Source organism: Phaethon lepturus, unplaced genomic scaffold (assembly GCF_000687285.1).
Source record: "Phaethon lepturus isolate BGI_N335 unplaced genomic scaffold, ASM68728v1 scaffold436, whole genome shotgun sequence".
NCBI classification, from domain to species: domain Eukaryota; kingdom Metazoa; phylum Chordata; class Aves; order Phaethontiformes; family Phaethontidae; genus Phaethon; species Phaethon lepturus.
In genome coordinates this window covers 16,104-44,079 of record NW_010548026.1, presented here as the reverse complement: position 1 = coordinate 44,079, position 27,976 = coordinate 16,104, and the positions used below count along the sequence as shown (strand labels likewise).

At 36.1% G+C, this 27,976-nt stretch overlaps 1 protein-coding gene across 1 annotated transcript in view; it reads left to right on the top strand.

Moving 5' to 3' along the window:
• KIF20B (kinesin family member 20B) overlaps positions 1–25,062 on the top strand; it is a 39,484-nt gene extending 14,422 nt beyond the window's left edge. Inside the window, 19 exon segments of the mRNA XM_010289802.1 lie at positions 417–684; positions 1,301–1,362; positions 1,559–1,678; positions 3,245–3,410; positions 7,779–8,976; positions 9,203–9,341; positions 10,408–10,530; positions 11,587–11,647; positions 12,488–12,613; positions 12,919–13,055; positions 14,073–14,228; positions 15,250–15,426; positions 16,006–16,164; positions 18,064–18,186; positions 18,684–18,887; positions 21,117–21,194; positions 21,846–21,990; positions 23,534–23,676; positions 24,985–25,062. Coding sequence (XP_010288104.1) covers positions 417–684; positions 1,301–1,362; positions 1,559–1,678; positions 3,245–3,410; positions 7,779–8,976; positions 9,203–9,341; positions 10,408–10,530; positions 11,587–11,647; positions 12,488–12,613; positions 12,919–13,055; positions 14,073–14,228; positions 15,250–15,426; positions 16,006–16,164; positions 18,064–18,186; positions 18,684–18,887; positions 21,117–21,194; positions 21,846–21,990; positions 23,534–23,676; positions 24,985–25,062 — 3,663 coding nt within the window.
• The last annotated feature ends 2,914 nt before the right edge of the window (positions 25,063–27,976 follow it).

Here is a 27,976-nt window from a genome sequence, read left to right as displayed (position 1 = left end):
GTTCTTTCTAAAACTATTCACTTGCTGTGTTCATCAATGTTCTCATTGGGTTAAAAAAATACTATCTCTTACATGAAATTTGGAAGCTGTTCATCAATGTTCTCATTGGGTTAAAAAAAATACTATCTCTTAGATGAAATTTGGAAGTGATACTTTGGTGATATAAAAGGAAATGTGATGGTGGGTCATTAAATGCTACAAAGATAAAGCACCTGTTACTTGATACTGGAGACTTGTGTGTGAAGATAGACAGAAACTGGCAATCAAATTGCATATGAACCCACAAGATGGCTTTGAAGCCAGAATTAACTGTACTTATATGCTTGAATTCATAATGATCTTCCAAATTTTCTGTAGAAATAATGGCTACTGTGTAATTATTTGCCACTTCTAAATGGATATAAATTATCTTTCAGGATGAAGAATATAGCATAGGGCCAGGCACTTACATTGACCTTGAGGGCATTATTAATTCTCTGCAGAATGATGTCATTGACATAAAAAAGCAGGCAGAAGCAGCACACAGATACATTGTGTCCCTAGAGGACCCGCAGGAAGCTATAGGTTGGCTTGAAAAACAGCTGGGAAAAATTACCACTGAACTAACTGAGACCAAAGAAGAGCTGTCAAAGAAAACCAATGAACTAATCAAAACCGAAGAAGAGCTGACACAGAGAACCAAAGGTGAGCGAGGTGTAAGTGTGATGTGAAAGGCAGAAAAAAGAAATGACTGACTACTGTAAAGCAGAAATAATAATCCAGTTGAACAGGATTTTTGAACCAAATCATATGTATAGAGATGGTAACCAATTGCTTTGTGTATGTTCAGGTTGAACAATTCCACAGGCCTTGGTTATTTCGTTTTTAAGATGAAATACTTGAAACTGTCAATTGCAGACTTCTGAATTGTGGGGTAAAATGTCCATACTATTGATTCTTGATTTTTGTGGTTATATTGTAATCCCTGCGCTTTAGATTTTGAGGATGCAGTGTTTCAGGTATCCTGTGGGATGTTCATAGAGGAAAAAGTAGTAATACCTTATAATACAGTTTCAGCAGAAGTATCTTGACATGATCTATATTTTGTATGGGTTGCTAGGCCCAGTTCTCCTATGCAGAAAACCTAAACGGCTTTTGAAATGTGTCCTATAAGTCAACATGAAAATAAATCAGTAAATCAATCTATTCAAAAGCTATTGAGGTACCAGAAGATCTGGAAAAATGTATTACTGAGTAAACTATGTAATGGCTGCTTATTTGATGAAGGCTTCTTTGATTAAGGCTTCTTTTCCTGTTACAGACTTTGAAACACAGATGGTTAAATTGGATGAGTCTGCTGACCAGCTTAAAGAAGCAACTGAGGTAACTTTCTCAAGAAAAAACTTATGCAAATTTATTTGCTTTAATAGAAAATTCCAGTGGCTTAAAACGCTATTATAGTATGCTTCTGGCTTTATTTTTTATATCAAGCTTAGCTTAACTGATCTTGCTTCTAAATGCATGGTATAGTTCAACAATTTAACACAGACGACTGAACTACTATTCTTTCTTTTCCAAGAAAATGAATACACAGAATAAAAGGATTCAAGAACTAATGGACATTGTGGAACAAAAAGATGATGTCATTACAAGACTACAAGATTTGATATCCCATTTAGAAGAAACAGTAAAAGACTATGTAAGTCTCAGACATCTCAATTTTCTTTATAAAAAAAAAATCTAAATCTATGCTTATAATGGACTTAACTATTTTGGACAACTGAAATTTTCTGTAAGTAATTGCTACTTGCTTGAAATGGTAGCAGGTGATGTTGACATTAAAACTAAAGTTACAGCAAAATATCTGTGGGGGTGTGTGTGAAAAATGGGACTTTCAGAAGCAATGCTCTGGAGGAGTTATTGGAGGACTGTAGATGACACTCTGAAGAGCCACTCTAAAGAAAAGAAAAATCTCAAACGGGGAGGACTTAAGCATTGGGAATAGAGGGATTATGTTACTGTCTCTCTATTTTTGCCTGAATGGAAGAGGAAGGAAGGGAGGTTATGCTGCAGCAAAAGGTCAAATTTAATTGACGTTAGAAGTTAACAATGTGAGAAGGATGGTGATTGTGTAAATTGGCAACAAAAATCAATGTGTTCCACCCACCACCACAGTGTGCACACACACTCTCAAAGAGCAATAATATGAATATATTGAACAGAGTGGACTAAGAGTGGATGGCCAGGATACCTCTACTTTTGATATGATTAATATAACTTTCAACTGGCTAGTCTGCTGCTAGTTGCTGAGTGCCAAAAGACTAGCTTGGCTAAATGTATACGGGTTAAAAAAAAATAAATAAAACATGCAGTTAAGTGTTTTTTTGAGTCTGATGTCCAGCAACTTGAAGTAGTTCTGAGAAGGAAACTTAAGTAGTTCTTTAAAGGAAACTTAACATTCTCTCCCACTGTAAACGTGTGTGTTTGACCATACTTAATCTTCTCTTCCCTCCCCCTGTGCCACAACAACTTAACTTTTCAATAATATAAATGTTGCGAGAGTGATAAGAGTTGTGATAACTGTTTCCTATTACTATTCCTTCCAAGAGCAAGGCTCCAACTCTGTCCAGTGTTTCTATAAGACTCTGTGACATGAAACTTAAAACATGACCACAAACCTCAAGTGTGTTCTATACATTTTTTTTTTTTAAATTAAGTACTTAAAGATGAGTAATTGGGCCTTGGCAACCAGCATGGCTTGCCAGTTGTGCCATCTTGCAAGTAAAGAAACTTTATTCTTAGTCAATTAGTATGTATGACACAACTGACTAGGCTTTTAAATGGCATCAGATCTGTCGTGATAAAAATGATTTGTGGCTTTGAAGGTGGTTAAAACTCCCAACTTGACCAACTATGGGAAGAAAGCGATACCATTTGCCCTTTGAACAAATCGGGAATTTCATCAACCCTTTTGATGCTGGAAATTTTTTTCAGGTGGTAAACAAACTCCTCTTACATGCAAGTCTTACATTTTGTAGTTTTCTAGTGCCTTGCTCTGCTTTCTGCATAGTGCAAAGCATCATGCTTTTTAGTATCTGAAGGTGTACCTGCTTTTGGTTTAAGTAACTGATGTCTAACTTGTTCCTCTGTCAACCCCTATATATGTTACCCAGACAGTAATCTTTTATACGCAAATATTTTTACAAAACTAAGCCTTTTAAATGCTCACTTAGTAAGACTTCAAACTGATCGTATTTTAACACAGGACAACACTGTAACTACCATTAAAAGAAAATTAGCAGAGAAGAACTCTAACGAAGTGATTGAAAGCAACGAGTTCAAGGATTGTGAGGAAGCTGTATTGGAAGTGGGAAGAAAACGTTGCTTTGAAAATAAGCCTACTGTGGAAGAAGAGCCACCTACAAAGAAAGGTACAATTTCTACCATCACTCAACAGGCGGTCTTCCAAAAAAACTTGATTACTATTCCAGAACAGAAGCACAAAATTGTGAAGCGTAAACGTTATGTTATGAGGAGAAAATCTACTATGTTAAACTGTAAATGGAAGTAACTGTTATGTAAATATCACCTGTTTTGCAGAAGGTCCTATACTGTTCACTCAAATGCTTAAAATAAAAGTTAGTTTTTAGACTCTTTCCTTTCTGCTGCTTTTTCTCATCTATTAATGTACTTGCAGACTCAGCTGTAGCTCTTAAGTAATTTCTTAACAGTTGTTTTTGTACTAAACTTGCTGTTGCTGGACTTCTGGGAAAGTAGCATCTCCTGCTCAAGCTTTTTTAAAATAGTTTAAGCAAGCATCAAAGGTGTCAATGACTTACTGATTGTTCAGTCATACAGTATGTGCTGTGAAACTTGATGTTTCATTCTGTATGCATGCTGTGGACACAACAGCTCTGGTCAAGATGACAGTGCTGGCAAAGGAGAAAAGCTTTCCCCTTGAATGGAAGTAAAATTATTTGAAGTCCACAGATGGCATACTTTGTGCAGCTCTCATGTTTGCAATTCCAATCTTTTTGCTCTCCTTGCTTTACCTGTGAGCTTACCAGTCTTTTTTAGAATTATGTGAATCAACTAGTTGCAGCTATAGACCTTCAAGAGTAAGGGTGAAACTTAAAAGGACACCACTACTTATGTTACCTATTTCATTAAAATCTATTAATCAGTGAGATTAAGGGACTGACGTGTGGAAAATGGTATCTGTAAGGTCTGCCTGCCTCTAACTTGACTTGGGGACACAGCTGGGCTTCAGTTTCTCATAGAACTATGGAAAGCACATGCAAAAAGAATGAAAGGTCTTCCCTTTGTGTCCCTTACTTTTTTGCCCTACTCATGAAGAACACATGCAAGTACGAAAATCTTCCAGGCATTGTTTGGGTGAGGATGGGATAGAAAAAGAGAAATAAGATTAAAAATAGGAAGCAGAAAATATCTATCCCCATAAAGGGGGTTAAAACATGTTAAAAGGAGACTTGTCAAATTCACGTGATCACAGAAAACTTAGGATACAGATGGTGAATAAGCTGAATGCTGGAGCATCATTCATCACTTTCTGCAGTGAAAGAACACGGGAACACTCTACCTGGTAGAAGATTGGCTCAAGTTTATGGAACAAAGCACTTCATGCAGTGGGTAGAGAACTTCTAATATTTGCTTCCCTAGAGCGTGGGAGAGGCAGGGAATTCTCAGATTCCAGAAGTGATTAGACAAGCTAACAGCCAACAGGTTCATACATAGATACTGAAAGGGTTAAGTAGGGACATATTGTCATTCCTCCAACATATTCAATTGTTCTCTATCAGGAAAGGTGTGTAGGAAGTGGCTGGGCCTACCAACAGTAGAAAAAGGAGGTAAAAAGGCAATTGATGGTCTATGATCTAGTAGGGCATTTCTGATGTTTGTACCACTTGATCAAATAAGTGTAACTCGAAGCCTTTCTTAAGAGATGTTTCTGTCTGTGTACCAGACACATCTCTGATTTGTGTCTACCATCTTTGATTGGGATGAATATTGGATTCCAACATGACCACTTAGTGGTGCCACCTACATAAATGTTACAGGAAGGGAGTAGGAAATTAAGCTGATGTAGACTCCTTGATATACTAGATAGCAGTAGGTTTGTTGTAGTCTCATAACTGCAGCTCATTTAAGCAACCAAAAAAGAAAAGTGATAGCTCTTCTCAAACAAGGAATTAACAGTGGCAATTAATGTCAACTCTGAGATTTTTTTTTTTTGTTGGAAAGAACAGGATATTTAGTCATGTTAAATATGTTTGTTTTGTGGGTGTTGAGAATATAAGGTATCTGACTTAAACTGAATTGTTAGATAATCCATGATGATGAAATTTATTAATACACATATTTAGATTTAAACATTCTCATTAAATGTATTTGTCACAGTTGAACAATGAGCACAACTACACTGTGGTGGCTTTATGATAGAATTTAGATATGCTAGTGGCCTATGACCAAAGTTTATTTTGAGACAAGATAGGATATCTTGTCTTAAAGTTCATGCTTCTGTACTCTTCATAAAATTGTAGATGACGACCTTTAAAGATCCCCTAGTCCAAGCCCCCTGCAGTGAGCAGGGACATCTTCAACTACATCAGGTTGCTCAGAGCCCTGTCCAACCTGACCTTGAACGTTTCCAGGGGTGGGGCATCTACCATCTCTCCGGGCAATCTGTGCCAGTGTTCTACCACCCTCATTGTGAAAAATTTCTTCTGTATAATCTAGTCCAAATCTGCCCTCTCTTAGTTTAAAACCATTACAACCTTGTTCAATTGCTACAGGCCCTGCTGAAAAGTCTGTCCCCATCTTATAAGGCCTCTCTATTTACTGAAAGGCTGCAGTGAGGTCTCCCTGGAGCATCCTCTTTTCCAGGCTGAACAACCCCAAATCTCTCTTAGAAGTGTTCCATCTCTCTTAGAAGTGTTCCATCCCTCTGATCCTTTTTGTGGCCCTCCTCTGGACCCTCTCCAACAGGTCCATATCTTCCCTGTGCTGAAGGTTCCAGAGCTGGACACAGTATTCCAAGTGGGGTCTTACCAGAGTGAAGCAGAGGGGCAGAATCACCTCCCTCAACCTGCCACTGACTTGCCTCTCATGTTTTGGGGTGGGGCTTTCTCTTTCTCAGTTCTTCTTACATAAGCTTCTGGACCGAATATCATGTATCTTCTTGCACTAATATTTATCCTGCCTTGCCGTGTGATTGTGGTTGTCAGTGCCATCAACTAGATAGAAGCAATCTAGATGATGATACTACATCATCTTTTGAATGAGCATACCCTTCTCACTGTAGGTGTTGGGCTAAGCTCTGCTGCTCTTTTCATCTTGTACTTTAGATCGCAAAATATGTCTTTAGACACCTCAGTACCTCTCACTTTTAGTGAAGTATGTAAAATTCATGTGCAGTGTGAAGAATGTGCAGTATTTTGCCTGATATGTTTTCTTGGGACTATACGACTGGGCTTTTGGAGAAAAACTCTCCCAATCCAAAATTTTTAATCTTGTAAGATTTAAAACCATGGCTTTATAAGTCAAAGTAAAGCTGCTGTTGTGTCTGATGTAGCAGGAGTGCTTGATATGTCTAATTAGAATAGAAAAGAAAGGGTACAGAAAAGCAGGAGGAAAAAATGATCCTGTGGAATTTGATCAGTCTAAAAACAAGCAAAAAACCCCCCAAAACCTGACATGAGGTGGAAACCACTATCGCTAATGCTTCAGTATGACTCTTTGTTAGTGACTCTGTAAAACCTGGATCTGTTCAGAGGGTGTTTCCATGCAGTACCCATGTGGTTAATGCTCCCAAAGTGAGATGACTGCCAAACTCCACCTTACTGTAGTTGTAGTACTCGCAAGAATCCATAGTATCTCCCTGGAGTACATAGTTGTGGTGACCTAATCCTTAGAGTTAGTCAGGCTTGATTTTTAATACTAAAATGTAGTGTGCATGTTACTAAATGGACATGGCTGGATTCTAAAACACTTATGTGAAATACAGCTGGAGTCAATTTTGAAGGTGGTGAAACGCATGTGATTTTAGTTAGAATTATTTATTACTTAGGGAAAAACAGTGTCCTGGTTTCAGCCAGTATTATTTCTTAAGCTAATAAAATATTTATGGAAATTTGGAATTGTGATGGAGTGTTGTATGTCTTTCTGGGAGAACTTTACATGCAACACATTAGGTGTGGGCATAAATAGTTATCCTTGTATCTAGTTTAGAAACCAATTGAAAAAGAGAGGAGGATCCCAAGCACTAAGCAAAAAAACTTGTGCTGGATTTTTAGCTTCATTTTTAAAGTAAGGGGATATGGAGTATGAATGAAACTTCTTGGAAAAGTGTATGATACTGTTGCTCTTCTAAATGTAGAATGGGTGATTGCTGGCTATGTTAAAGGGATTGTTGAACCAGTGAAGGTGGAAACTAAATATGACTGTTATCTAGGTCATAGGTATTACTACACATTTGTAAATCTTGCTAGATTTTTCTACTAGTGGTGCAGAGCAGAAGGCTGGAATAGATCCATGGCAGTGGTCTTTAAGGCTCCTGAACACCTCTTGCTGCAAGCTATGTCTAGAAGCCTAAGAGGCATCTATTCCATGTTAAAACATTGAGGGCTTTAACTACTTCAAGACTTCAAAATGCTGTATGATGAGAGTGTGTGGCTTTCAGATGGTGATCATTTTCTATATAGTGATTTCTATTTGGTATTGCTAGTGACCTGTACTATTGGTTTTAATCAACCTGAACTGTACGTTTGTTTGGTTTTAAGGGGTTATGAAGGACAATTGGGAAGATGACTCTCTAGAGCAAAAGAGAACTGAATACATGAGAAAGCATACTTCTGAGAACTATGCAGAAATACTGAAGGAAAGAACTGAAACCTTGGAAGGTCAGCTAGCTGCACTTGAAGAACAATGCAGAAGAGAAAAAAGCAAAAAAGAAGAGTTCAGTGGGCAGATAACAAACTTGCATCTCAAGCTCTCTGCTTCTGAAGAAAGGGCTTCTGGCTTAAGTGAAGAACTTCAACAGTGTCGAGCTGACTATCAGGAGATTGTTTCTGAACTGCACAAACAGAAAACTATAAATAGGGAACAAGAAGAAAAGATTATTCAGCTAAATAATGAAGTAGAAGGTGCCAAACAAAATATAATTAATAAAGTGTTACAAATTAAAGCAATGCAGTCCAAAGTAGATGAGTTGTATAAATGTCACTTAGAGTCTTATGTTATGGATATTGATTTAGTTAATCTAAAGGATTCCTTAGATTCTCAAAAAGATGAATCAGAGAGAGCTCAGATGAATCCTGTATGCATACAGTCCCATACAGCAGATGTGAGACAAGAGAGCTCCTTTCACTGCAGTATTGAAAGCATTTGGGAAGAATGCAAAAATATTATTAAGGCTTCTTCACAAAAAAGTCAGCAGATTCAAGAACTGCTTCAACAAGTTGAGGACTTAAAGAAAGGACTTGATGACACTGAAAATTACAATAATCAACAAAAAATAAAATTAAGTGAGATTGCAAATCAAGATCATCAGTCCATAAACGAAAAAGATTTTATCAATCAGTTGCAAGAGCAAATCCAGAAGAAAACTCAGGATTTTGAAAAACAGGCTGCAGAAGATCACAGAGTAATTGCACAGTTTGCGGAGGAAGTTACCAGCTACAAGGGAAAAATAAGAGAGCTTGAATGCCTCTTGGAGGCTTTTAGAGCTAAAGATGACAGTGTAACAAAGTTAGAAGTACTACTTAAAGAAAAAGAATCTATTATTTTAAATCTAGAAAGCAATACAGTAGCTCTGCAAGAGAAATGTGCCAATGCAGACAAAAAAATGAAAGAATTAAATGATCAAGAATCAAATCTGAAGGAGGAGGTTGTGCAGTTGATGAACAGCTTGGAGAATATGAAACACTCCCTTCAGGAAAAGGAGAAAAACGAGGATGAGCAAACACAATCCATAGAATTGTAAGTAAATAATGAGATAACATAGCCCTTTGAGAATAGACTCAAGTCAAAACTACCTACTGTGAACATAAGTTTATTTTGACATAACACATTTGCATGTTTATCAACATCATTAACCAAGGCTTTGTTATTGATCTGATAGATCTGAGATTCTATTAATGTGTAAAAGCTGTTTCTGAGATGTGCAACACTAATGTTATTTATGTCTGTTAATTTCTAATACAAGGCTACGTAAAGATCTTTCTGAGAGCTCTGACCTTGTAAGGGGATTGAAAAAAGATTTGCAGAGGAAAGAGGAAGAATATACGGATTTGAAAGAGAAATTTTCTGATGCCAAGAAACAAATTCAGCAAGTACAAAAAGAGGTTGGTAACCATAGGCCAAATGTTTCTTCTGCAAGTTTATACTTGGGGTTCTGTTATTAAAACCTGTTTTCACAAATCTCAAGGATTCATAATAAAGCTATTTTGAGTGATATGTTTAGAGTAACAGTGAATCTTAAGTTACATTGCCATTGAAGCTGTAAGCTAAAGTTAAGACCAAATGTCAAAACATGGATTAGTACCGATTTTGGAGGCGGGGGAAGTGCATTGTATTAACGCACTTGAAAAAGGTTTGTGAAAACTATGGCTAATCTGGTTATGGGGAAGGACTCTGTAATCTTTATAGCAACAGTAGCCTTCTATTGATATTTGCTCTGACCTCAAAGCCTTAAACTTCAGACTTGTGGAAAATGCTGATCTCTGGGAGGAAAAAGTAGATTAATCAGAAAAGGAAAGCACTAACTTCTACAGACTTTTTAAAATCTGAACTATATTTTCTATTAAGGTTGGGGAGAAGAAATTAAAAATGGAATAACTTACTAATGTTGTTAGTATTTATTTATTGAGCAGTAGGATTTCTTAGAACCTCATGGGATATCACAAGAACTTAAAATCCACAGCACTATTACAAGAGTTTGCGCTTGAAAGTCAGGCCTTAAAAAAGTATTAGTGTCTTCCCTAGCGGCCTAACATTTGAGGACCTTATCCTACTCAGCATTCTATGTAAAAACCTTCATTTGAGAAGTAGCAAGGAGTGGATGGTATCACGTGTCAGAAACTTTTTAGAACAGTTGAATTTATAGTTTGATTATGCTATTTCCTGGTGGTTTGGGGTTGGATTTGGTTTTTCAGATGTGGTTGGCTTTTTTGTTTGTTTTGGGATTTTGTTTGTGTTTTGTGTTTTCCCCTGCCAAATGTAATAGTCTATGGTGAAAACCCTTCCCTAGGAAAGTTGTACAGTATAGTACACTTCCAGCCCCTAAGATGATTATCTAAGATGCTTGCACAAATTTTTCTCTTAGTGTTTGGTTATTTAGATAACTCGGAGATTGTAAAAGGCTTATAGCTAAATGTTAGCTTTACTTCCTGTCTTTGTGCATTGTTACAGGTATGTACGATGCGATCTGAGGAGAAATTCCTGAGGAACAAAGTTAATGAACTTCAGAAAATTAAAAACCAGTTTAGTGTAGAATTAGAGATCAAACAGCGCACAATCCTGCAACTTCAAAAGGTATTTTATTTTTTCAAATTTACTTGCTCTCAATTTTTTTAATCCATTAATGAGGCAAGTTTTCTAGGCAACAGGAGAAAGTTTACAGAAATTCTGGTTAAAAATAAGAGTAGCCAACTGTCGTGGTTTAGCCCCAGCCGGCAACTAAGCACCACGTAGCCGCTCGCTCACTCCCCCACGGTGGGACAGGGGGAGAGAATCAGAAAAGTAAAAATGAGGAAATTCATGGTTTGAGATAAAGACAGCTTAAGTAGTAAAGCAAAAGCCACGCACGCAAGCAAAGCAAGACAAGGAATTCATTCACCACTCCCCATGGGCAGGCAGGTGTTCAGCCATCTCCGGGGAAGCAGGACTCAGTCACACATAATGGTTTCTTGGGAAGACAGACGCCATCACTCCGAACGTCCTTCCACCCCTTCCTTCTTCTTCGTGCCAGCTTTATATACTGAGCATGACGTTATATGGTATGGAATATCTCTTTGGCCAGCCTGGGTCAGCTGTCCTGGCTGTGTCCCCTCCCAGCTTCCTGTGTACCCCCAGCCTGCTCACTGGCAGGCCAGCATGAGAAGCTGGACTGTCCTTGACTACTTAGCAACAACTCAAAACATCAGCACCTTATGAACATTTTCTCATCTCAGATCCAAAAAATAGCCTCACGCTAGCTTCTGTGAAGAAAATTAACTCTACCCTGGCTGAAACCAGGACACCAACTGAAATTAGTTTTAATGGATGAATGAAAGATGTTTAAATAACTTCTCACTACAGGACACTGTCAAATTGTTTTAAATAGAGTAATATGCATAGTAAATACATACCCAATACCCTGTTCTGATTAGTGACGCTTAGGTTAGTAGTAATGCCTTCCTCTAAACATTTTTTTAATTGGCTTGAATGCTTCTTTACACTATATGAAAAACGTATTTATTCTGGACTGTTTGTCTTAAATACGTTATTAATTTGTTCTCAAAGCTCAGAATGAAAAGCTACTCACTTCTAACATGTATATTTGTTTCTTTCAACACATTTTCTTTAATTTGCTTTCAATGTGATATTTAGGAGCAGTTGAATAATGAGAAGCTGGAAGAAATCTCCAAACAGTATGAGAGAACATGTAAAGGTCAGAAAAAGCCATTATTGTTCTTTTTTTTGGGTTTTGGGGGTTTTTTTTTGATGTGGAATGGCAACCTAATGAGTTGTCATGTTGTTAATGAATTTTGAGTGTCTTGTATATTTATACTTTAAAATACTGAGAAACTCCAACTGGACATTAAAATGTTACAGTCAGGAACTAATTGAACAGCCTGCCCAGGGAGATGGTGGAGTCACCATCACTGGAAGTGTTTGAAAAATGTGTGGACGTGGCACTTCGGGACATGGTTTAGTGGGCATGGTGGTATTGGGTTGATGGTTGGACTTGATGATCTTGAAGGTCTTTTCCAACCTTAATGATTCTGTAATTTTTATTGAATCATTATTAGCAGGTGTGTATATATATATTTTGAAAGCAAAGGAACAGTCTCAAAATGAGAAACTTAACAGAAATGAGACCCAGAGAAATTGTGTATTTGCTATATCAGTATTAACTTATTAAATGTTGGTATTTATTTGCCATTTTAGTTGGCCATTTTAAGAAAATCAAATGCTGAAACATGAACTAGCACAGTAACAGTTTCTGCAGGTTTGATGAATGTTTAGCAGTTGAACAATAGTTAGTTTCTCTCATAATGGAAGACATAGCCTGACTGATGTTGACACTGAAAGGCTCACCTGATTTAATCAAGTTGATGAGAATCACTTAAGAATTTTGGATTTGGATAGTTCAGTAGAGATGCTCTATTTCTAATAGAGCTTTTGATCTCAAAGCATGAGGGAAATGACTTGTAACGAAGGCACTTTGGGAGAGCATGATGGGAACTGGGAAGGAGGCTCATCTCTAAATTTATTTTCAAATCTTCAGATCTGTGTGCAAAGGAAAAAATAATTGAAGATATGCGGATGACATTAGAAGAACAAGAACAGACTCAGGTTGAACAAGATCAAGTGCTTGAAGCCAAATTAGAAGAGACCAACAGATTAGTTTTAGGTAATCTCTCCATGGAAAAGGAGCAGGGAGGAAAAATTGTTTTGCGTGTATTGTGATAGCTGCTTTAAATTTCTGGTTTTGTTTGTGTTATTGTTAATATTGTTATTAACATTAACATTGTTATCACTGTTATATAGGCACTAATTTTATGTAGTACATAACAAACTTGTAACCGTTAAAGGCTTCTGTTGTTCCTTTGTGGTCATAGCTGATAAATCCAAGTAACTTTAGTAGAAGGATGTGGATATGGTCAAATATGCATTTGATACTATACATTATGTAACCTCATTTTCTGTACTGACTAGAACTGGAAGCATGGAAGCAGAAATATAGAGTGTTGAATAACCAGCGTGATGGTGAGTGGCAGCAAAAGATGAGCCAAAATGAGGAGAAAAACATAAATGAAAATGAGGAATTAATAAAGCTGCAAAAAGAACTGAAGGTAAAATATGGTAATGTAATTCATAACTTAGTTTTAAAGCTATAACTTCCATTTAGGAGTCTAAACTTTTGTGTGTCACTATCTTCAAGCGCTAGGGTGTGGTGGCAAGTTGTTATATTGCTAAAGGAAACCTCCTCTAAAAGCTGCACTGAATCAGTGCAGCAAATTCTGGATGCAGTGTCTTTGTCATATATGGCATCACTGATTCCCCATAATAGAGTGCACCCTTCCCTACGTTATGCTACCATTGATGGTGCTTCTTACTGTGCTCCTCTTACAGTTGTCTTAACCAATACAACTCTTGATATCCGTTCCAAACCTCTTTCCTGTCAGTTGCTTGGGCAACTAAATTAAACTCTTTCAAGATCGTGTGCTTGCTGTATGACCTGTAAGCCCTTCTTGTTAGGCTGAGGATTTTCCTCTAATTCTTTTTGGATTGGAAAGTAGATTTTTTTTTTTTTTTCCAAGCAGCTTTTCAGGTGCCTTCTGTCTTATGTGGGAGAATATCTGACAAGAGGTTTGATTGTGATAGGAAAGAAGGCAAAGTTGCTGTGGCTATAAGTGATGTTCTTGGGTATGCACTATCTCTGCCTACCATTCAAATTGTATTGCATTCTTTGCCTTTCAGTCTTGAAGTAGAAGTAAGTTTTCTAACATGTCCTGTAAGGCAGCATAAAAAATTGGGAATCTGTGAGTTAAAAGGGTCTCTTTACCTTTTCTTTTGGTCTAACTTTTATGGTTTTTGTGACTTAACCATAGCATTTTTAGAGAAAAAAAATGCTGTACCAGGAAACGTGCCAATCTGAGTAAGAAGTGCTGAAAATGTTTAGGTTTTTTTCAATAGAGAAGAAAAATGAGAATTTAACACATGCACTTGGGAATATGCTGGAGTAAAACCGTATTAGTATTTCTTTTATCATTTTGAAACAAACCTGTTTAATGGTAATCTGGATTTTAAGACTTTTTTTTTCTGCTTAATATCTACCTGTGGTTTTATTTCTGGTTTCATTAAAATAGGAGAATGAGGCAAAGTATCAAAATGATAGAAAGAAGTGGCTGGAGGAAAAAATGGGACTTATAAGTCAAGCAAAAGAAGCTGAGAGCCATCGCAACAGAGAAATGAGAAAATTTGCAGAGGACAGGGAGCATCATGTAGAGCAACAAGCAGAAATTGTAAGTGACTGGAGGTCTCAGCAGAGTCGTCTAGTGTGTGTTTAGCACAGAGCAAATCTCACATCAAGTGATAAGTGTGAGCACTTGAGGGTAGATGGTCTTTGTCAAAGTTCCCTCACTTTACCACATGGCAAAGCCTAGATGAGGTCTTCTCAATATGAATGAGGAAGAATAGAAGGGCCACAAAAAGAAAAAGCTTAGTATGTAATGGAAGTTAACATGTCTGTTCCTCTCTATCCTATCGCCACCACCACCTCACTATGAATTCTTCAAACTTCATCTTGCGTGTAAAACACCAATAAGTAACCTACACTTAAATGAATTGCTACTTTAATGAATCTAAGAAAACATACTTGAAACATAAGATTTGTCTTTTCTTAAAAAAAAAAAAAAATCCTATGAGGCTTTGGAAGGAAGAAAAAAAGCAAGCAGAAGTTGACCAAAAAAAGCTTCTTTCCAGATATAGAGTAAACATACTTGGTCAAAATACCAGTGGTTCTGCTCTCCTATCACTTTCAAAGTACAGTGACTAATAGTTAATAACAAGGTGGCTATCTTTCCTGTTCACTTGACTGCGTCAAGGTTGTAATTTCTTAAACATATGAAATTATTATATGAATCTGTATAATCTAAAACTATGTTTGCACCTAGAAGTAGTTAGCAATGACTTTCTGGACCTGCAATCAACAGAGGAGGGTGTTAGGAGCTTAGGACTACTTCCACTTTGTGACTTTGAGACTTGTTAATAAAAAAATAACAAAGCAAACAGGGAGTGGTGGTTCTTGCCAAAAATTCTCTTCACAAAGAGTATAAATGCAGGTACAGGTTTCCTAATTGAAGCATGGTTTCCTTTTGCATAGTTGTAGTGAAACTAGTTCTATGTGAGCTTTTTAAGATCTACATAGGCACTCAAGTTTACTGAGGCCATAAAATGGTACTAACTGTGAAACCAAACTATCGGAACAGTTCAAATAGTGTGTAGAAGTGGTGTTCAATTCTAACCTATTTTTTACCTGTTTAGGAAAGACTTACTGCACAGCTGGTAGAAAAGGACAGCAATCTTCAAAAGTGGCGTGAAGAAAGAGATAAATTAGTAGAAGCTTTGGAAGTACAGCTCAAGACTTTGGCTTCTACCACCACACAAAAAGATAAAGAAATTGCAGAACTGAAACAGGCTGCACCAAAGGATTCAGGAAAGGTTATCTCTCTCTGTCTTGTTCCTGTGTGAATTTTTTTTTTTCATTTTTGTTATCCATTAATTCTGCAAAACACTATATTTGCTCTTTGCATTTTGGCTCTATTTTTTGTTCTTAAACACTGTCATAATGAAACCATTTGCAGCTAATTAAATAAAAAAAGGTTTGCTTTATGGTTTTTTTGAAACTGAATTGGTAACAGTAACTGAAGTTTCAAAATATGTAGTAGTTCAAACAAACACCCAAGTCTGTTTGATCCTTTGATTGCAAAGTTGGACCAGAAATCTGAAACAACTATCACATTTGCTGCCTTTTTCACAGCACCAAAGGCTTCATGAACAAATGGGAGGAGAACTTCTTACAATTCTACATAAATAGAGTAAAATAAAAAAATTTGCATTACATCTTCCCTGTTATATGACTTCTCTTCACTTTAAACAGTGGCCACTCATGCTTGAAATTATTGGCTTTTTGTTGGATAGCTGACTGTTTAGGTAATCATGATGATGCTTGTGTATATGTTAATTTCTTTTGCCAATCCTGCAATTCATGGCAATTTTTGCTGTGTTTATTAGAATAAGGAAATTGATATAGAAGAACTAAGAAAACAGCTGGCTGAGAAAGATGACTTCATAAAGGAATTGAAACAACACATTAACCATGAAAGCCTTCAGTATTTGGCAGAAGTACCTTTACCTGAAGAAGGACGAGATAAAATAGATCAGTCTGTAAACAAAGAGGTATGTTTGCTATATTTATAGAAGGCATGTACTAATGATATGTTGTTAAGAACTTCTGTTTTGTTCTTTTCTCAGTATATAGTTCAGCAACATTTGGAATCTCTCAAAAGTTACTTTTCGTAGTTCTTTGTACTTTAACTATATCTTCACTTCTGAGTTCTTGTTCATTCTTTCTTTCTCTCTTACTGTTTTCATCCTTGCTCTCAGAAAAAAAAAAAGTACTTTAGTTAATAGAATACCACCTCTCTCTACATTATAGAACTTAACTAGTTTTTTGTTGGATATATAACTAATACAGGTTCTAGAGATTTGAAGGCATGATATTTATAATCTCAGGTTGGTTATGTCAGTATTAAGGGGATTTCAGCTCAAACAACTTTCATGATATCACTTATAGTGTGGTAATAGAGGTGATTCTGCAATTAGAGCTGCCAGCCTGTATGGGGGTTCACAAGAAGAAAACAGTATCTTGCATCCCACTTAAAAACAAACCAAAACAATCTTTGAAGTTTACACAAAGAAAAGATCAAGTTTGCATATTTTCTGAACAAAAATTAAAATATGTGCAACCTTACAGAGACTGCTGATTCTGACTGAACCCTTGTGTGCTATGTGAACAGTATTTAATGAGGTAGTTCTCCTGCTAAATTGAATTAATGCTATGTGGCTCTGCTGCTAATTAATAATGAACAGAGCTGAACATGGATCTCCTAGCAGTCCCTCCCCTGGCCACTAGAAGATGCAATTCTCCTATTGTTGCAGAACTGAACTGAATGCCAAAATGCATCTCTTCATCGTTGTCCTATCTGCTGCCAAATAAGACCAGCTAGATTCTTGCTGCTTCATCAGCACAGCCAGTGCCGTATAGATAAAGCTTGTGGTGTATGAGGGAGGATAGAATAGCTCTCAGAAAGGTTACTGCTTTATACAGCTTTGTAATAGCAGCTGAGAGCACACCATAAAATTAGTTATTTTTTGCTATAAAATTAGTTACAGAGAAGAATTGTTGTGAATAGTTGGTGCTGAAGTATTTACCTCAAGCCAATAGCGACAATACTTGATGTTATGAATGAGAAACTGCTAACAGGATTATTATGTGAGAAACTTAGTGTGGTGTTGAAGTGAATGGGGTAAAGTATTGGACAGAAGTCAAAAAATTCTCAGGAAAGACATAGTGGACATAAAGAAGAAAAGCTGAAGTGATCAAGGTGATGTGTCTCCTGCCTTGTAAGGAGAGGCTAAGAAGCTGACACTCCAATTAGGAGAAGTTAAGGCCACTGGAGGGGTTATGGGTCTGGTCAGGGTTTACAAAATTATTATTGTGATGGGTAAACAGAAGTCATAACTGTCCTTCCTAAAAATCCTGCAACAACTAGGCAGCACTTGATGAAACTAATAGGAGATAATTTAAAACAGTTAACATATTCCTGTGTGAAGCAGCTAGTGATCTTCTGGAGGTGGTAGAAACAGGCACTGTCAGCAGGGATTAGAAAAATTTGTAGTAGAAATCCATAAATGTATTCATAAATGGATACTCTGAGGATAAGGCAGAGGTGTACCCTCTGACACTTCTAATGCAACAACTGAGAGTGCTGGGAGAGTATGGAAGGAACAGATGACAAGGTGGCCAGGATCACACATGGTATCCCTAAATAGCATCTCCCATTGCTGCTCTTGGAGGCAGAATATTGAACTAAATGGACTGATAGTGAGACCCAGCAGGGCACATCTTGTGATTGCATCGTGAATAGATGTTACTGATTTAAACTTGTGTTGTCTTTCAGTCCAGGTGTTCATTAGCTGGCTGTGCTTGAGGCTTTATGTTGTAACTTCAGACAACTTAAAATATTTTGGGATTTACAGTTTTGCATAAATTTTACTCATTCTAAATATTTGCAGTTGATGGAAAAACAAAGCAAGACTAATCCTATAGCTGGACAAAGTATTCCAGTAAGGTATGATGGAGCTAAAGAGAATTATTCATTATCTCAATGTCCTAGCAGTGAATCTTCATTAAGTGAGGTTAGTATAAAACTTTACATTTGAAAATTTTATGCAGTTGTATGGATTTTGCTAAATGCAGAACAGGGAAGGAAATGTGTCCTGTTGCCTGAAGATTTCTACAGTTTTATTCTGCAAATCCCTTTCTTGGTGATCAGATAGCTTGATTTAATGGCCTTTGGTAGAAATAAAAGCTGTATAATGTAATCATGTGAATAATTATATCTGACTTCAACTGTGTGCTCTTAAAAACTTACCTCTCACTGATGTTTATGAAGTGGCTGATTATTAGATAAGTCACCTGAAAACAAAAATATAAACCCTGTGTTTAAAAGTGTATAGCTTTGTTAGCTAATGACGCTAACCATTCATACGTAATTTTTTGATTGCTGACTCTTTCATGAAGTAGCAGTCAAGAAGAAAAATGATTTTATTAGCCAACTCTGTTCTTGGGCATGTTGAGTTTAACTCATAGTTATTTTAAAACTTGTTTTCTTAAAATTACTATATGCTTGCAGGACCATTTAGAAATCGTCCTTGACTCTTCTGAAGTGTCCACAGAAAATGGAAAAACTAGTCGGTTCCCAAAACCAGAGATGGAAATCCAGTTCACACCTCTGCAACCCAATAGGATGGAGGTGAAGCACCAGGGCAGCACCTTACCAGTTACAGTTAAAATGCTCAAGCCAAGAAAGAAAAGAAAGAGTGAAGAGATGGATGAGGTATGACCTAGACCAACTAACAAAATATGTTCTGCAGTTTTTCAATGTGTTACTCTGATCATTTGTTAAAATCTGTTCTCTATCTTCTGATTTTCACTGAGATCCTAAGGATATAGCTAAAGTATATTTAAACTTCTTTTCTCTCCTCGCAACGAGTGGTGGATCTCTGGCCTGTGTTGAATAATGTCATATACTTTAATTTATCCAGATTCTGGCCTCTTGTCCCTAATTTGCTCTTTTTACCTTTTACATTTCTCTCTCCCTGCTGGTACCATTTGTTCGTGTCTCCAGCTCTGATCTGTGGGATTACAGACTAGTTCTATAGAATTACTACTTTTGGTTTAGGCAATCGTTGGTATCAATTATAATTTCTTCTAATAGGAAATTACAAGTTAAACCCTGGGGCTTAATCAATGCATTTCAGAGTTTCAAGATCACTTCCTTTAATTTTATTTCTCCAGCCTGTGTTTTCTTTGATCTTTTTGTACTTAGAGGGACTATACAAAACTAATTGCACCAGCATCTGAACCTCCCTGTTTTCTGTAGACCTTAATTCCTCTTTAATTCCTTCAGTTGTGCTAGGTTGTATGCTCCAGCCGCCTCAATGTGCTGTGGTGTTTATATATGAGACTAAGGCTCCACGGTAGTTCAAGGTGGTAAAAATCTTCACTGCTCCTACCTGAACTGCATGTTCCTTTCCTCTAGATTTTATCAGCATTAGCACCAACACAGCTATCTCTAAAACACTTACAAAGGCTATGAAAGCCTATGACCACGTTGGGGTGGTACTTACATACTTGTAATCCTACTTGAGGGACTTATGAATCTCCATACTTCTAAGGACTTTTGAAGCTGACAGGTGAGTATGAGGGAGATGACTTGTGGATGATTTGGCTAGGTGGTAAGTGATCTCTTTCAGTGAGTGAGCTTGTCTCTATCTGATGCTTTTCTAGCATTTCTCATTTGGGCATTCCCGAGTGAAGTATTTTTTTTTTTTTAATCTTTTAGTAAAATAGTTAAGAGAAATAATCACTTCAGTGATTGACAGTTTGACAGTACCTCAATAAACTCATTTTGTTAAACTTGGATTGCAAAAGTAACTGCTAAAAGCTGTGTGAGCTAATTCATCTGGAATTCAGCACTTTCTGGAATAATGTCCAGAGCGGATTTAAACTTCTTGTGTCTTGAACCAATTTTCTTTGAGAGTATTATTCTCTCAGGCTGCTGGAAAAGTAGGTGTAAAAATAACCACCCTTCTGAAGGCACTGAAAAAGTACTGAACCTTATCTACAGATGAATATATTAAAATCTAATGTAGTTATCCATGTTTTTAGAGAAGACTGTTTTACCCCAATCTATTTAAATCCTTTCACAGTGTAGCAGTCCATGTTCATACCCATATGCGATAACATTTAGCCGAGTAACTTTTCAATAAAATGGAACTAAATTTAAAAGTATTTTATTACTCTTTTATGCATCTGAATGTTACCCTTAAATATTATTTTCCTGTTACATCTGCCAAACAGAAATAAATCATAAAACGATTCAGTAACTTCAACTGTCACAAGTCTACTGAAGACACAATTTTTTTTTAACTTTCCTAAAACTGAAAAGCACGTTGTCAGCACTAAAACTAAGGACTGAAGGGAAACCTGTGATGCTAAACTAACCATATATAGCCACCAACCTTGTTTTTTAGAAACAAACAAACCCAAATCTTTTGCAGAGACTCCCTTCTAACTAAACAAAGAACACAATCTTCTTTCCCTTTTCTGACACTCTTATTCGTCGGTATGGCTATCAGTTATCTGAAATCTCTTGGCATCACTTCATAAAATAGATGACGTCTTAATGACAGCTTAACAATGGCACTATGCTACCAACCTGTTTTTATAGTTGTCACTGTAAATCTGAATTTACATTTAGATTTATTGAGTTAATTTCAATTTGTGTGTTCACTTGTCAAATATCTTAAAGCCAAAAGTACAGGAAATATGGAGAGAAGAAAATAGTAAATGTCAGGATGGTTTTTCTAGGTATTTCTAGTTCCCTTCCACAAATTTGTTTAGTATTTAATTCACATTTGAATAGTTGCCTTTATCCAGTATTTAGCCAATGCCTCCCTCCTGTTAGTCATAGCGTTTAAACAGTGTCTGCTTCTGTAATATAAGTAATTGTTGTTCTTTCCAGAAGAATCCTAGTTAAAATGCATCCTATTTATTTTCTTAGGATTTCGTGAAAAGTGAGAATGAGAAAAATGCAAAACCTGCTATGACTAATTCACCTTCTACAAGCAACAAGAAAATGGTTTGGTTTTGTTCTGTTTTTGAAGTTAGTTTGGCCTTTTCTGTAAAGGTGGACTTGTGAAAGGAGCAATCATTCTTATGCAGCAGTATCTTATCTTTATCTATGTACTTGAACAGGATTCTTAAACACTTATGTTGTCTTCCTACTAAACTCTATAAGCTAAGCACAGAGAGTAAGTATGTATTTGCCAAGAATGTGTACTAGCTGCAGTGTACAATGATGACAATTATAAAAAGATTATTTTGGCCTTAGTAACCTGGGCAGGTTCAGAGGGTGGGTAGTAGGCTGATTTTTTCCCCATCAGTTTCCTCCTCTTTTGTTTGTAACTAGAACAGCTTGTCTAATGAAATACTCTACAAATTTGAATCTTTTTTTTTTTTAAAGAAACAAATAGTTTTCAATATTACTCATGCCCTTAAATGTATTCTGTGAAACTGATTTTTTTTTTTTTTTTTTTTTTAAGATCTGGGTATAAAATGAGATTATCTGCATTGCTTGCTTTGGTAGTATTGTTAGTATAATGAACAGAGGTGTCAGTAGCAAAGCTCAAAATGTCAGCTTGAAAATAACATTGAAGCCAAGTAAAATAGAATTAAATGTGAAGATAAGTCAATTTTCAACTTAAACAATGATCTTTTATTTCTGTTACAGACGTCTACTACACAGTTGTTTAGAAAAGAATACCCCTTAAGAAAGCAAGAATCTACTTCAAGTAAAAAGTCAACTAAAAAAGATGGAACACTACAAAAAATTGGAGATTTTTTCCAAAGTTCTCCTACTATTATTCACTCTAAAGGTTTGTAGAGAATAAATAAGGCTTATTCCATGTTCTCTGGGCATTGTAGAATGGCTTTTTTCTACTGTAATCTATTAACATATATGTTGTTAAAGGATATGTTCACTGCATTAAGTTGTTCTTTCATTTATGAAATAATGGAGTCTGAATTGGGGCCTGCTGTATTGAATCTTGCAGAGTAGAAAAGTTTGTCTTGATTGCAAGGACCAGGTGGTTCTCAAGTTTAGGTTAAGTGTGAACGGTAAACCAGGTGGAATGAAAGGAAGCAGTGTGGAATATGTGCATATAAATTTATCACAAAAGCAATGGTAACTGTTAAGCTCGCAATGTCTGAGTTACTCTGTTCTTGCTTACTGTAATATAGTTAAAGACAATTTCAGAAACTTGACCTACTGCTCTAAAAAAAATAAGAGATGAATCCACACTCCAAATCTTACCTTGTTCTGTTAGCAATCCCTCTTCCCCTTCCACCCCGCTTTGTTTCTGTGGAAATCATTAATGATTTTTGATGTACATATGTGGGAGGAGAAGATTAGTTCTACAGAATCTGAAAGCTGGTGTCTCATGAAAATATTTGGAAGACCTCAATAAACTGACTATGAAGCAATTAATAAGTTTAAGTGTATCCTTGGGAAGACTAACTGCAAGGACTTTCCATTGAAGAATATATTTCTACTCTTTCCTACAGTAAGACATGATCTCTGAGTTATTGTGTTTTTAAAAAAAAGATTAAAATTAGAAGAGAGTGCAAAGAATCACCAGCTTTAAATTCTAAAAGACACTATCTAGTTGGTTAAAGCAAGGTCAGTCATTATTCCATGTGGATCATTAAAATTAAGGTCTCCATACCAACTTGAAAACTTGACTTGCTAGAGAGTGTATCTTGCTTATCTGCTGTAAGATGTAGATGATGATGGTGGAATTTTTAAAATTTTCCAGGTTTATCAGATTGTTTCCATGAGGACAACTTATCATTATCAATGGAAGCCAAACCACAGATTACTCCAGATTTCACCCTGAAAATTCTTAATTTGAGCAAATAAGTTCTAATTTGTAACCTTTATTATCATGTTCTATACTTTTCCCTCTTTTGCATAGCTTAGTATTTTTCAAGATTTCTTCTTTCCTTCTAGCTCATAACATGCATACACTGATCTCTTTATAGATCTAGTACTAGTTTGAGAAAACCGTACAAGTATATAGAGAAAATTGACTCTACCCTGTGCTTCTGTCAGTACAGAGAAGTTAAGCCTGTTGTTCAATTCCTGTTGAAGTATTTGACATCCAGTGAAATCTGAATCCCAACTGATTTTTTTTAACATGCTATTTAAATACGTCCTTTAAGCTTTTGCACCTGAAGCTATAGAAAATTGTTTCCAGCTATAGAAGACTGGTAGTCAAATACAAATTCTGAATTTTTATATTGAAACTTCAGACTAGATCTGTCATTTTTAAACTGTTTTTAATAAACTTTGCTTTATTCGTTAATTTTGAATCTACAAAATTAGTGACACATTGATTTATGATAAAATTTCTCTTCTAGCAAAGAAGCTGATGGCAACAATAAGCTCTCCGAAGTCTGCAGAACCAGCAAGTGTCAAAGAAAATGAGCTCAAGCCAAAACGATCTAAAAGAAAGCTGTATTCAACTGACATTTCTTGCCCTCTAGATATCCCAGCTTCTTCGGTAAGTCATTACGGGTTGCTATTTTGTCCACTGTAATGTATTTCTGCAATCTTGGCTTAAAATAAACTATTAGCGGGACAGAATAAACCTGAAGGTCTGATCAAATTGCATAAGAGATTTGAAAGTACTGACTTATTTCTTGATTCTACCTAACCATTCCTTGTGGTCTTCCTGCTTTTTTACTTACTATTCTCTGTTTTCTCACATATCCTCTCTGTGTTTGACTTACTGAATAGGTGATACAACAACCATGGAGATATCTTTAAATTTGTATTCATAGATATCTTGGCTGTGGTATGTGGAGGACTACTTTTTTGTCTACCACAGCAGTTGAGTCTTAATTTGTTTTTCCATTAGTCGGTGTTTATATAAGTGTAGCATAAAGGGAGAATAGAAATAGAGACCATCAAGGGTTCCATACATTTGGAATAGCATGATTGAAACACTAAGATAAAGGTCTGCATGTACAATAAACTTTGCAGGGCAAGTGAGCATCTAAGGTAATTTCCGATTCCATTTATGCCCAGCTGATATTTGGGTTGCTTTAGGATGTGGATACATCTATGCTTTTCCAAAACACAGTTTAGATAGACTTCTGGGTGTACTTAAATTGTGTTGCCCTGTCTAAGCCAGCCTATAAAGAGGCCAGGGCTTGATGTATTTTTCCTGAAATCCAACTTAATGGTTTTGACAGTAACTATAGTGCTGAGCATACTCTTGCTCTGTTGAAAGTACACCTCTTCATTCTGTTCAATCCTTTCTTTCCTTCACTATGGTGACTGTTTGCCCATACTGAGATATCCTATTGAATTTTCTGTAAATTATATGAATGAATGCAGCAGAAACCAAAATGCTGTCCATAGGAGGGTGAAGAAAATGACAGAAATGCAGAACAAAAGAAGCTAAGAAACTTGGAAGTGAAAGGAAAAACAAAAGACTGAATCCCAGGAAAATCAGAGAAAGCTAAAGGAATTTAAGCTAAAAATATGTTTTCTGAACACTTCCTGTTTCACAAAATGAATATTAGAGATTAGAAGAAAGAACTGCTTTCAGATCACATTTTTCTTTGGACTTTGGTATTTGTTTCAGCAGAAACAGAATTTTGTATGTTCCCAGTATTTGTTGCTTATTATGATGCGTTAAAGTGACCTCTCTACCCTGGATGCTTCTGACTAAAAAATAATAGAGAAATTTCATTCTGCAAACAGCTTCTGGGAAAAACTGTGTTGTTGGTTACATGGCTTTAAAGTGCGTATCATTTATAGTTGAAGAAATGCTGAGTAACTCTTGAAATATCATCTTTTTCAGATCTTTATAGAACAAAAAGAGAAGGAAAGTGATCATCTAATCATCAAGCGACGGCTACGATCAAAAACAGCTAAATAATCTCGTAAAAGCATGTTTGTATTGCCTAGTTGGGTTATATTTGCATTGTATTATTTCAGCTGATTGTATATAAGAAGTAACAGACACTTAGTCATGCTCCAAAGTCTGTATATAGATGTATAGACTTGTTCTGATAATTTCCAGTTCTGACTCCATTAAAGCTGAAATACTGTTCAAGAAAGCTGTGCCTGAATCTCTTTTTCAGGAATGGTTCTTTGGAAGTGTTCATCATTTACCCATTGTGCGGTAAGATCTATGCATGTATGGAATGGTTTAAGTTGCTTTTTTCAGATGGCCAGTATACCTACTGTAAATTTCACTGAGACAAAATGAGCACACATCAAAACTTCTACATCCTTAAATTCTTTTAAAAAATTCTGTGAAGGAGGAAAATTGAGGAATTGGTGCTATGTGGATAAATATAATGGTTTTTCATCACTTGTGTGGTTTTTAACTGTCTTCCATTTACTCTTCTAACTTAAGTAATTTATAAGCATAATATTCTTTCTTTGGGGATTATAATATCCATTAAAAACTGCTATTAGAAGTGACCCAGTCTCCAGTAGACATTTGACACTTTATTCTAACCATTCAGTTCTGCTCAACTAGAAGAGCTACTTCTTATATAGTAAGGTTTCTGCTTATAACCCGTGTCTAAATAAGTAAACATTTAAAAAACTCTTGGTTTCATCAATGTAGCATTTACTTAAGTCACAGGCAGTGACTGTATTTGGTAGGATTTTCCGTTGTTTGAAGAACATCTTCAGAACATCTTCAGGTCATCTTTCAGAAAGAGCTGAAATTACTTTGGCAATGACCTGCTCTTGACATGGATGAAGCAAGACAACCCCAGAAAATGATCATTTACTCTAACTTCTTGCTCATTGCAGCATCCTTATTTTTATTTTCTTGAATTAGTGCCAACCATACAACATTGTTTTTCCTTGGACTACTGGGTTATTTTGATGATTACTGCATTTTGGTCTGTTCTACCCATCATATGTATGATTCTATGATATCTTTCTGTTTAAAGAGTTTCTTATCATTCTGTTTTGCACATACATAGTGTTTAGCACCATAGGAAGAGTATCTTGTTTACAAGATTGCCTTTTCAGGCTTGATATTGGCCATTTTTTTACAAGTTCTCTGTCAACATCCAGTCCTAGACTTCCTTGGGTTTTTTTCCCTTCCTCCACACCATACTGGTTCATCAGCAACAATCAATTGGTCTGTAAAGGTGTAGTGATAGCTTGCTCATACAGCCAAGTAAGTGCTACTCATCTTTAGTACTACAGTAGTAAATTTTAGATAGTAGAGCTGCAACCTTGCTGTCCTTCAGAAATTATTCCATGATTTAACAGTTATAAGTGTGTTTTTCTTCATCTGCTGCTGTTATTTTCTTTTATTTGATTGCAAAAAAAAAAAGATTGACTCATTGACATAAACATGAGATTAAAATTGTTGTTCTTGAAAGAAAAAGTGACTTTAAGTACCTGTTGCAGTTTAGCTTTAATAACAAATGCAATATCTTTAAAAATGCAAATCAATGTAAAAATGGTCATTAGCTATTTCTTTAGTAGAAGTAGTTTTCCTTTAATTTTTATGTGACTATAGCTTAAATGTGGACAACAATGCTGTGAGTCAGTTTAGTGGCAAGAAACTGTTTTTTTTCTTTACTGTTCTCGAGTAGCTTGACTGAGCATGAAATGTTTCTTCATAAGGATAATGCATAGTTTGATTCTGTAGATCCTGACTTGTAAGATCAGATTCCCATACTAAGCTGCTTCTCTAGTTTCCTGACTGTTCAAATGGAGTTGTACACCTATACGCTTCCATACCTTGTCCTTAACAAAGAAAGATTGATGTTTTGTTCTTTCTAACTTGAAAGCTGGTAAAATGAGCCTGATTCACAAATCATTCAGCTCCTCTATTCCTTCAGCTTTTTGTCTTCAACTTCTGTCTGTGTGAATGAGAACTTAGATTTCCTTTTCATTAGCTCATGATTGGTATTGCCGTCTTTCTTCTCTCTTTTCTTTCTAATAGAAAAATGTAAAATCCAGGTGATGATCAGATAATTCTAAATAAAAATAAACAAAATACCATTTAATATCTCTTCACAGGTAGGATTTTATACTTTGAGCCCCTTTGTCTTTCCCCAGATCTTCTGTTTTCTGTTATCTGTAGTCCAGCTATCTGGATTGATCTCTTTCAGGGCTATAGAAGAGCAGAGCAGTGAAGATTCTTACCTCGTGTAGGTGCAAGTTGCTCATTTTACAGAAGGCTCATAGCTGGAGACAGTACATATACAAGATGAAGTCATAGAACAGTATTCAAAAATGGGACAGTACTTGGAATATTTATTCTTTGTCTTTCTCCTAACATTTTGTCTTTTTCCATTTTTAGCACATGTTCTGAGTCAGCTGTTCATCTTGACCCTTAACTTGTTTTTTCTGAATAGTTTCAGTTAATTTTAGAACCCATCAGCATGTGCCTGTTTAGCTGGATTGTTCCTTCCATTGTGTATAACCTTGCACTTGCCTGCAGTGGAATTCATATGTTATCATGTTGCCTTGAATGACAGTTTGATTGCTTATCATTAAATCATCAAATGGCCTTATAGCTCTTATTTAACAAAAAAAGATTTGCAAGGTAAATGCAGAATTGAAAGAATACTGAATTACTTGATTGTTGCATGTATGATTTCGTTACTGATTCCAATGTGTGCAAAGTAATAGAAATATCTTCAGCCATTTGATGTCTCTGAAATTGCTGATTGATAGTGTTTGTTCTTCTCCATCAAACATAAAATTTCATAGTTTCAAATAACCTATGCCTCTTCCTGATTTCATGGCTGTAAATAACAAGTGACAATACATTTAACAGTTTATTTCCGGTAAATTGCAATTTAGTTACC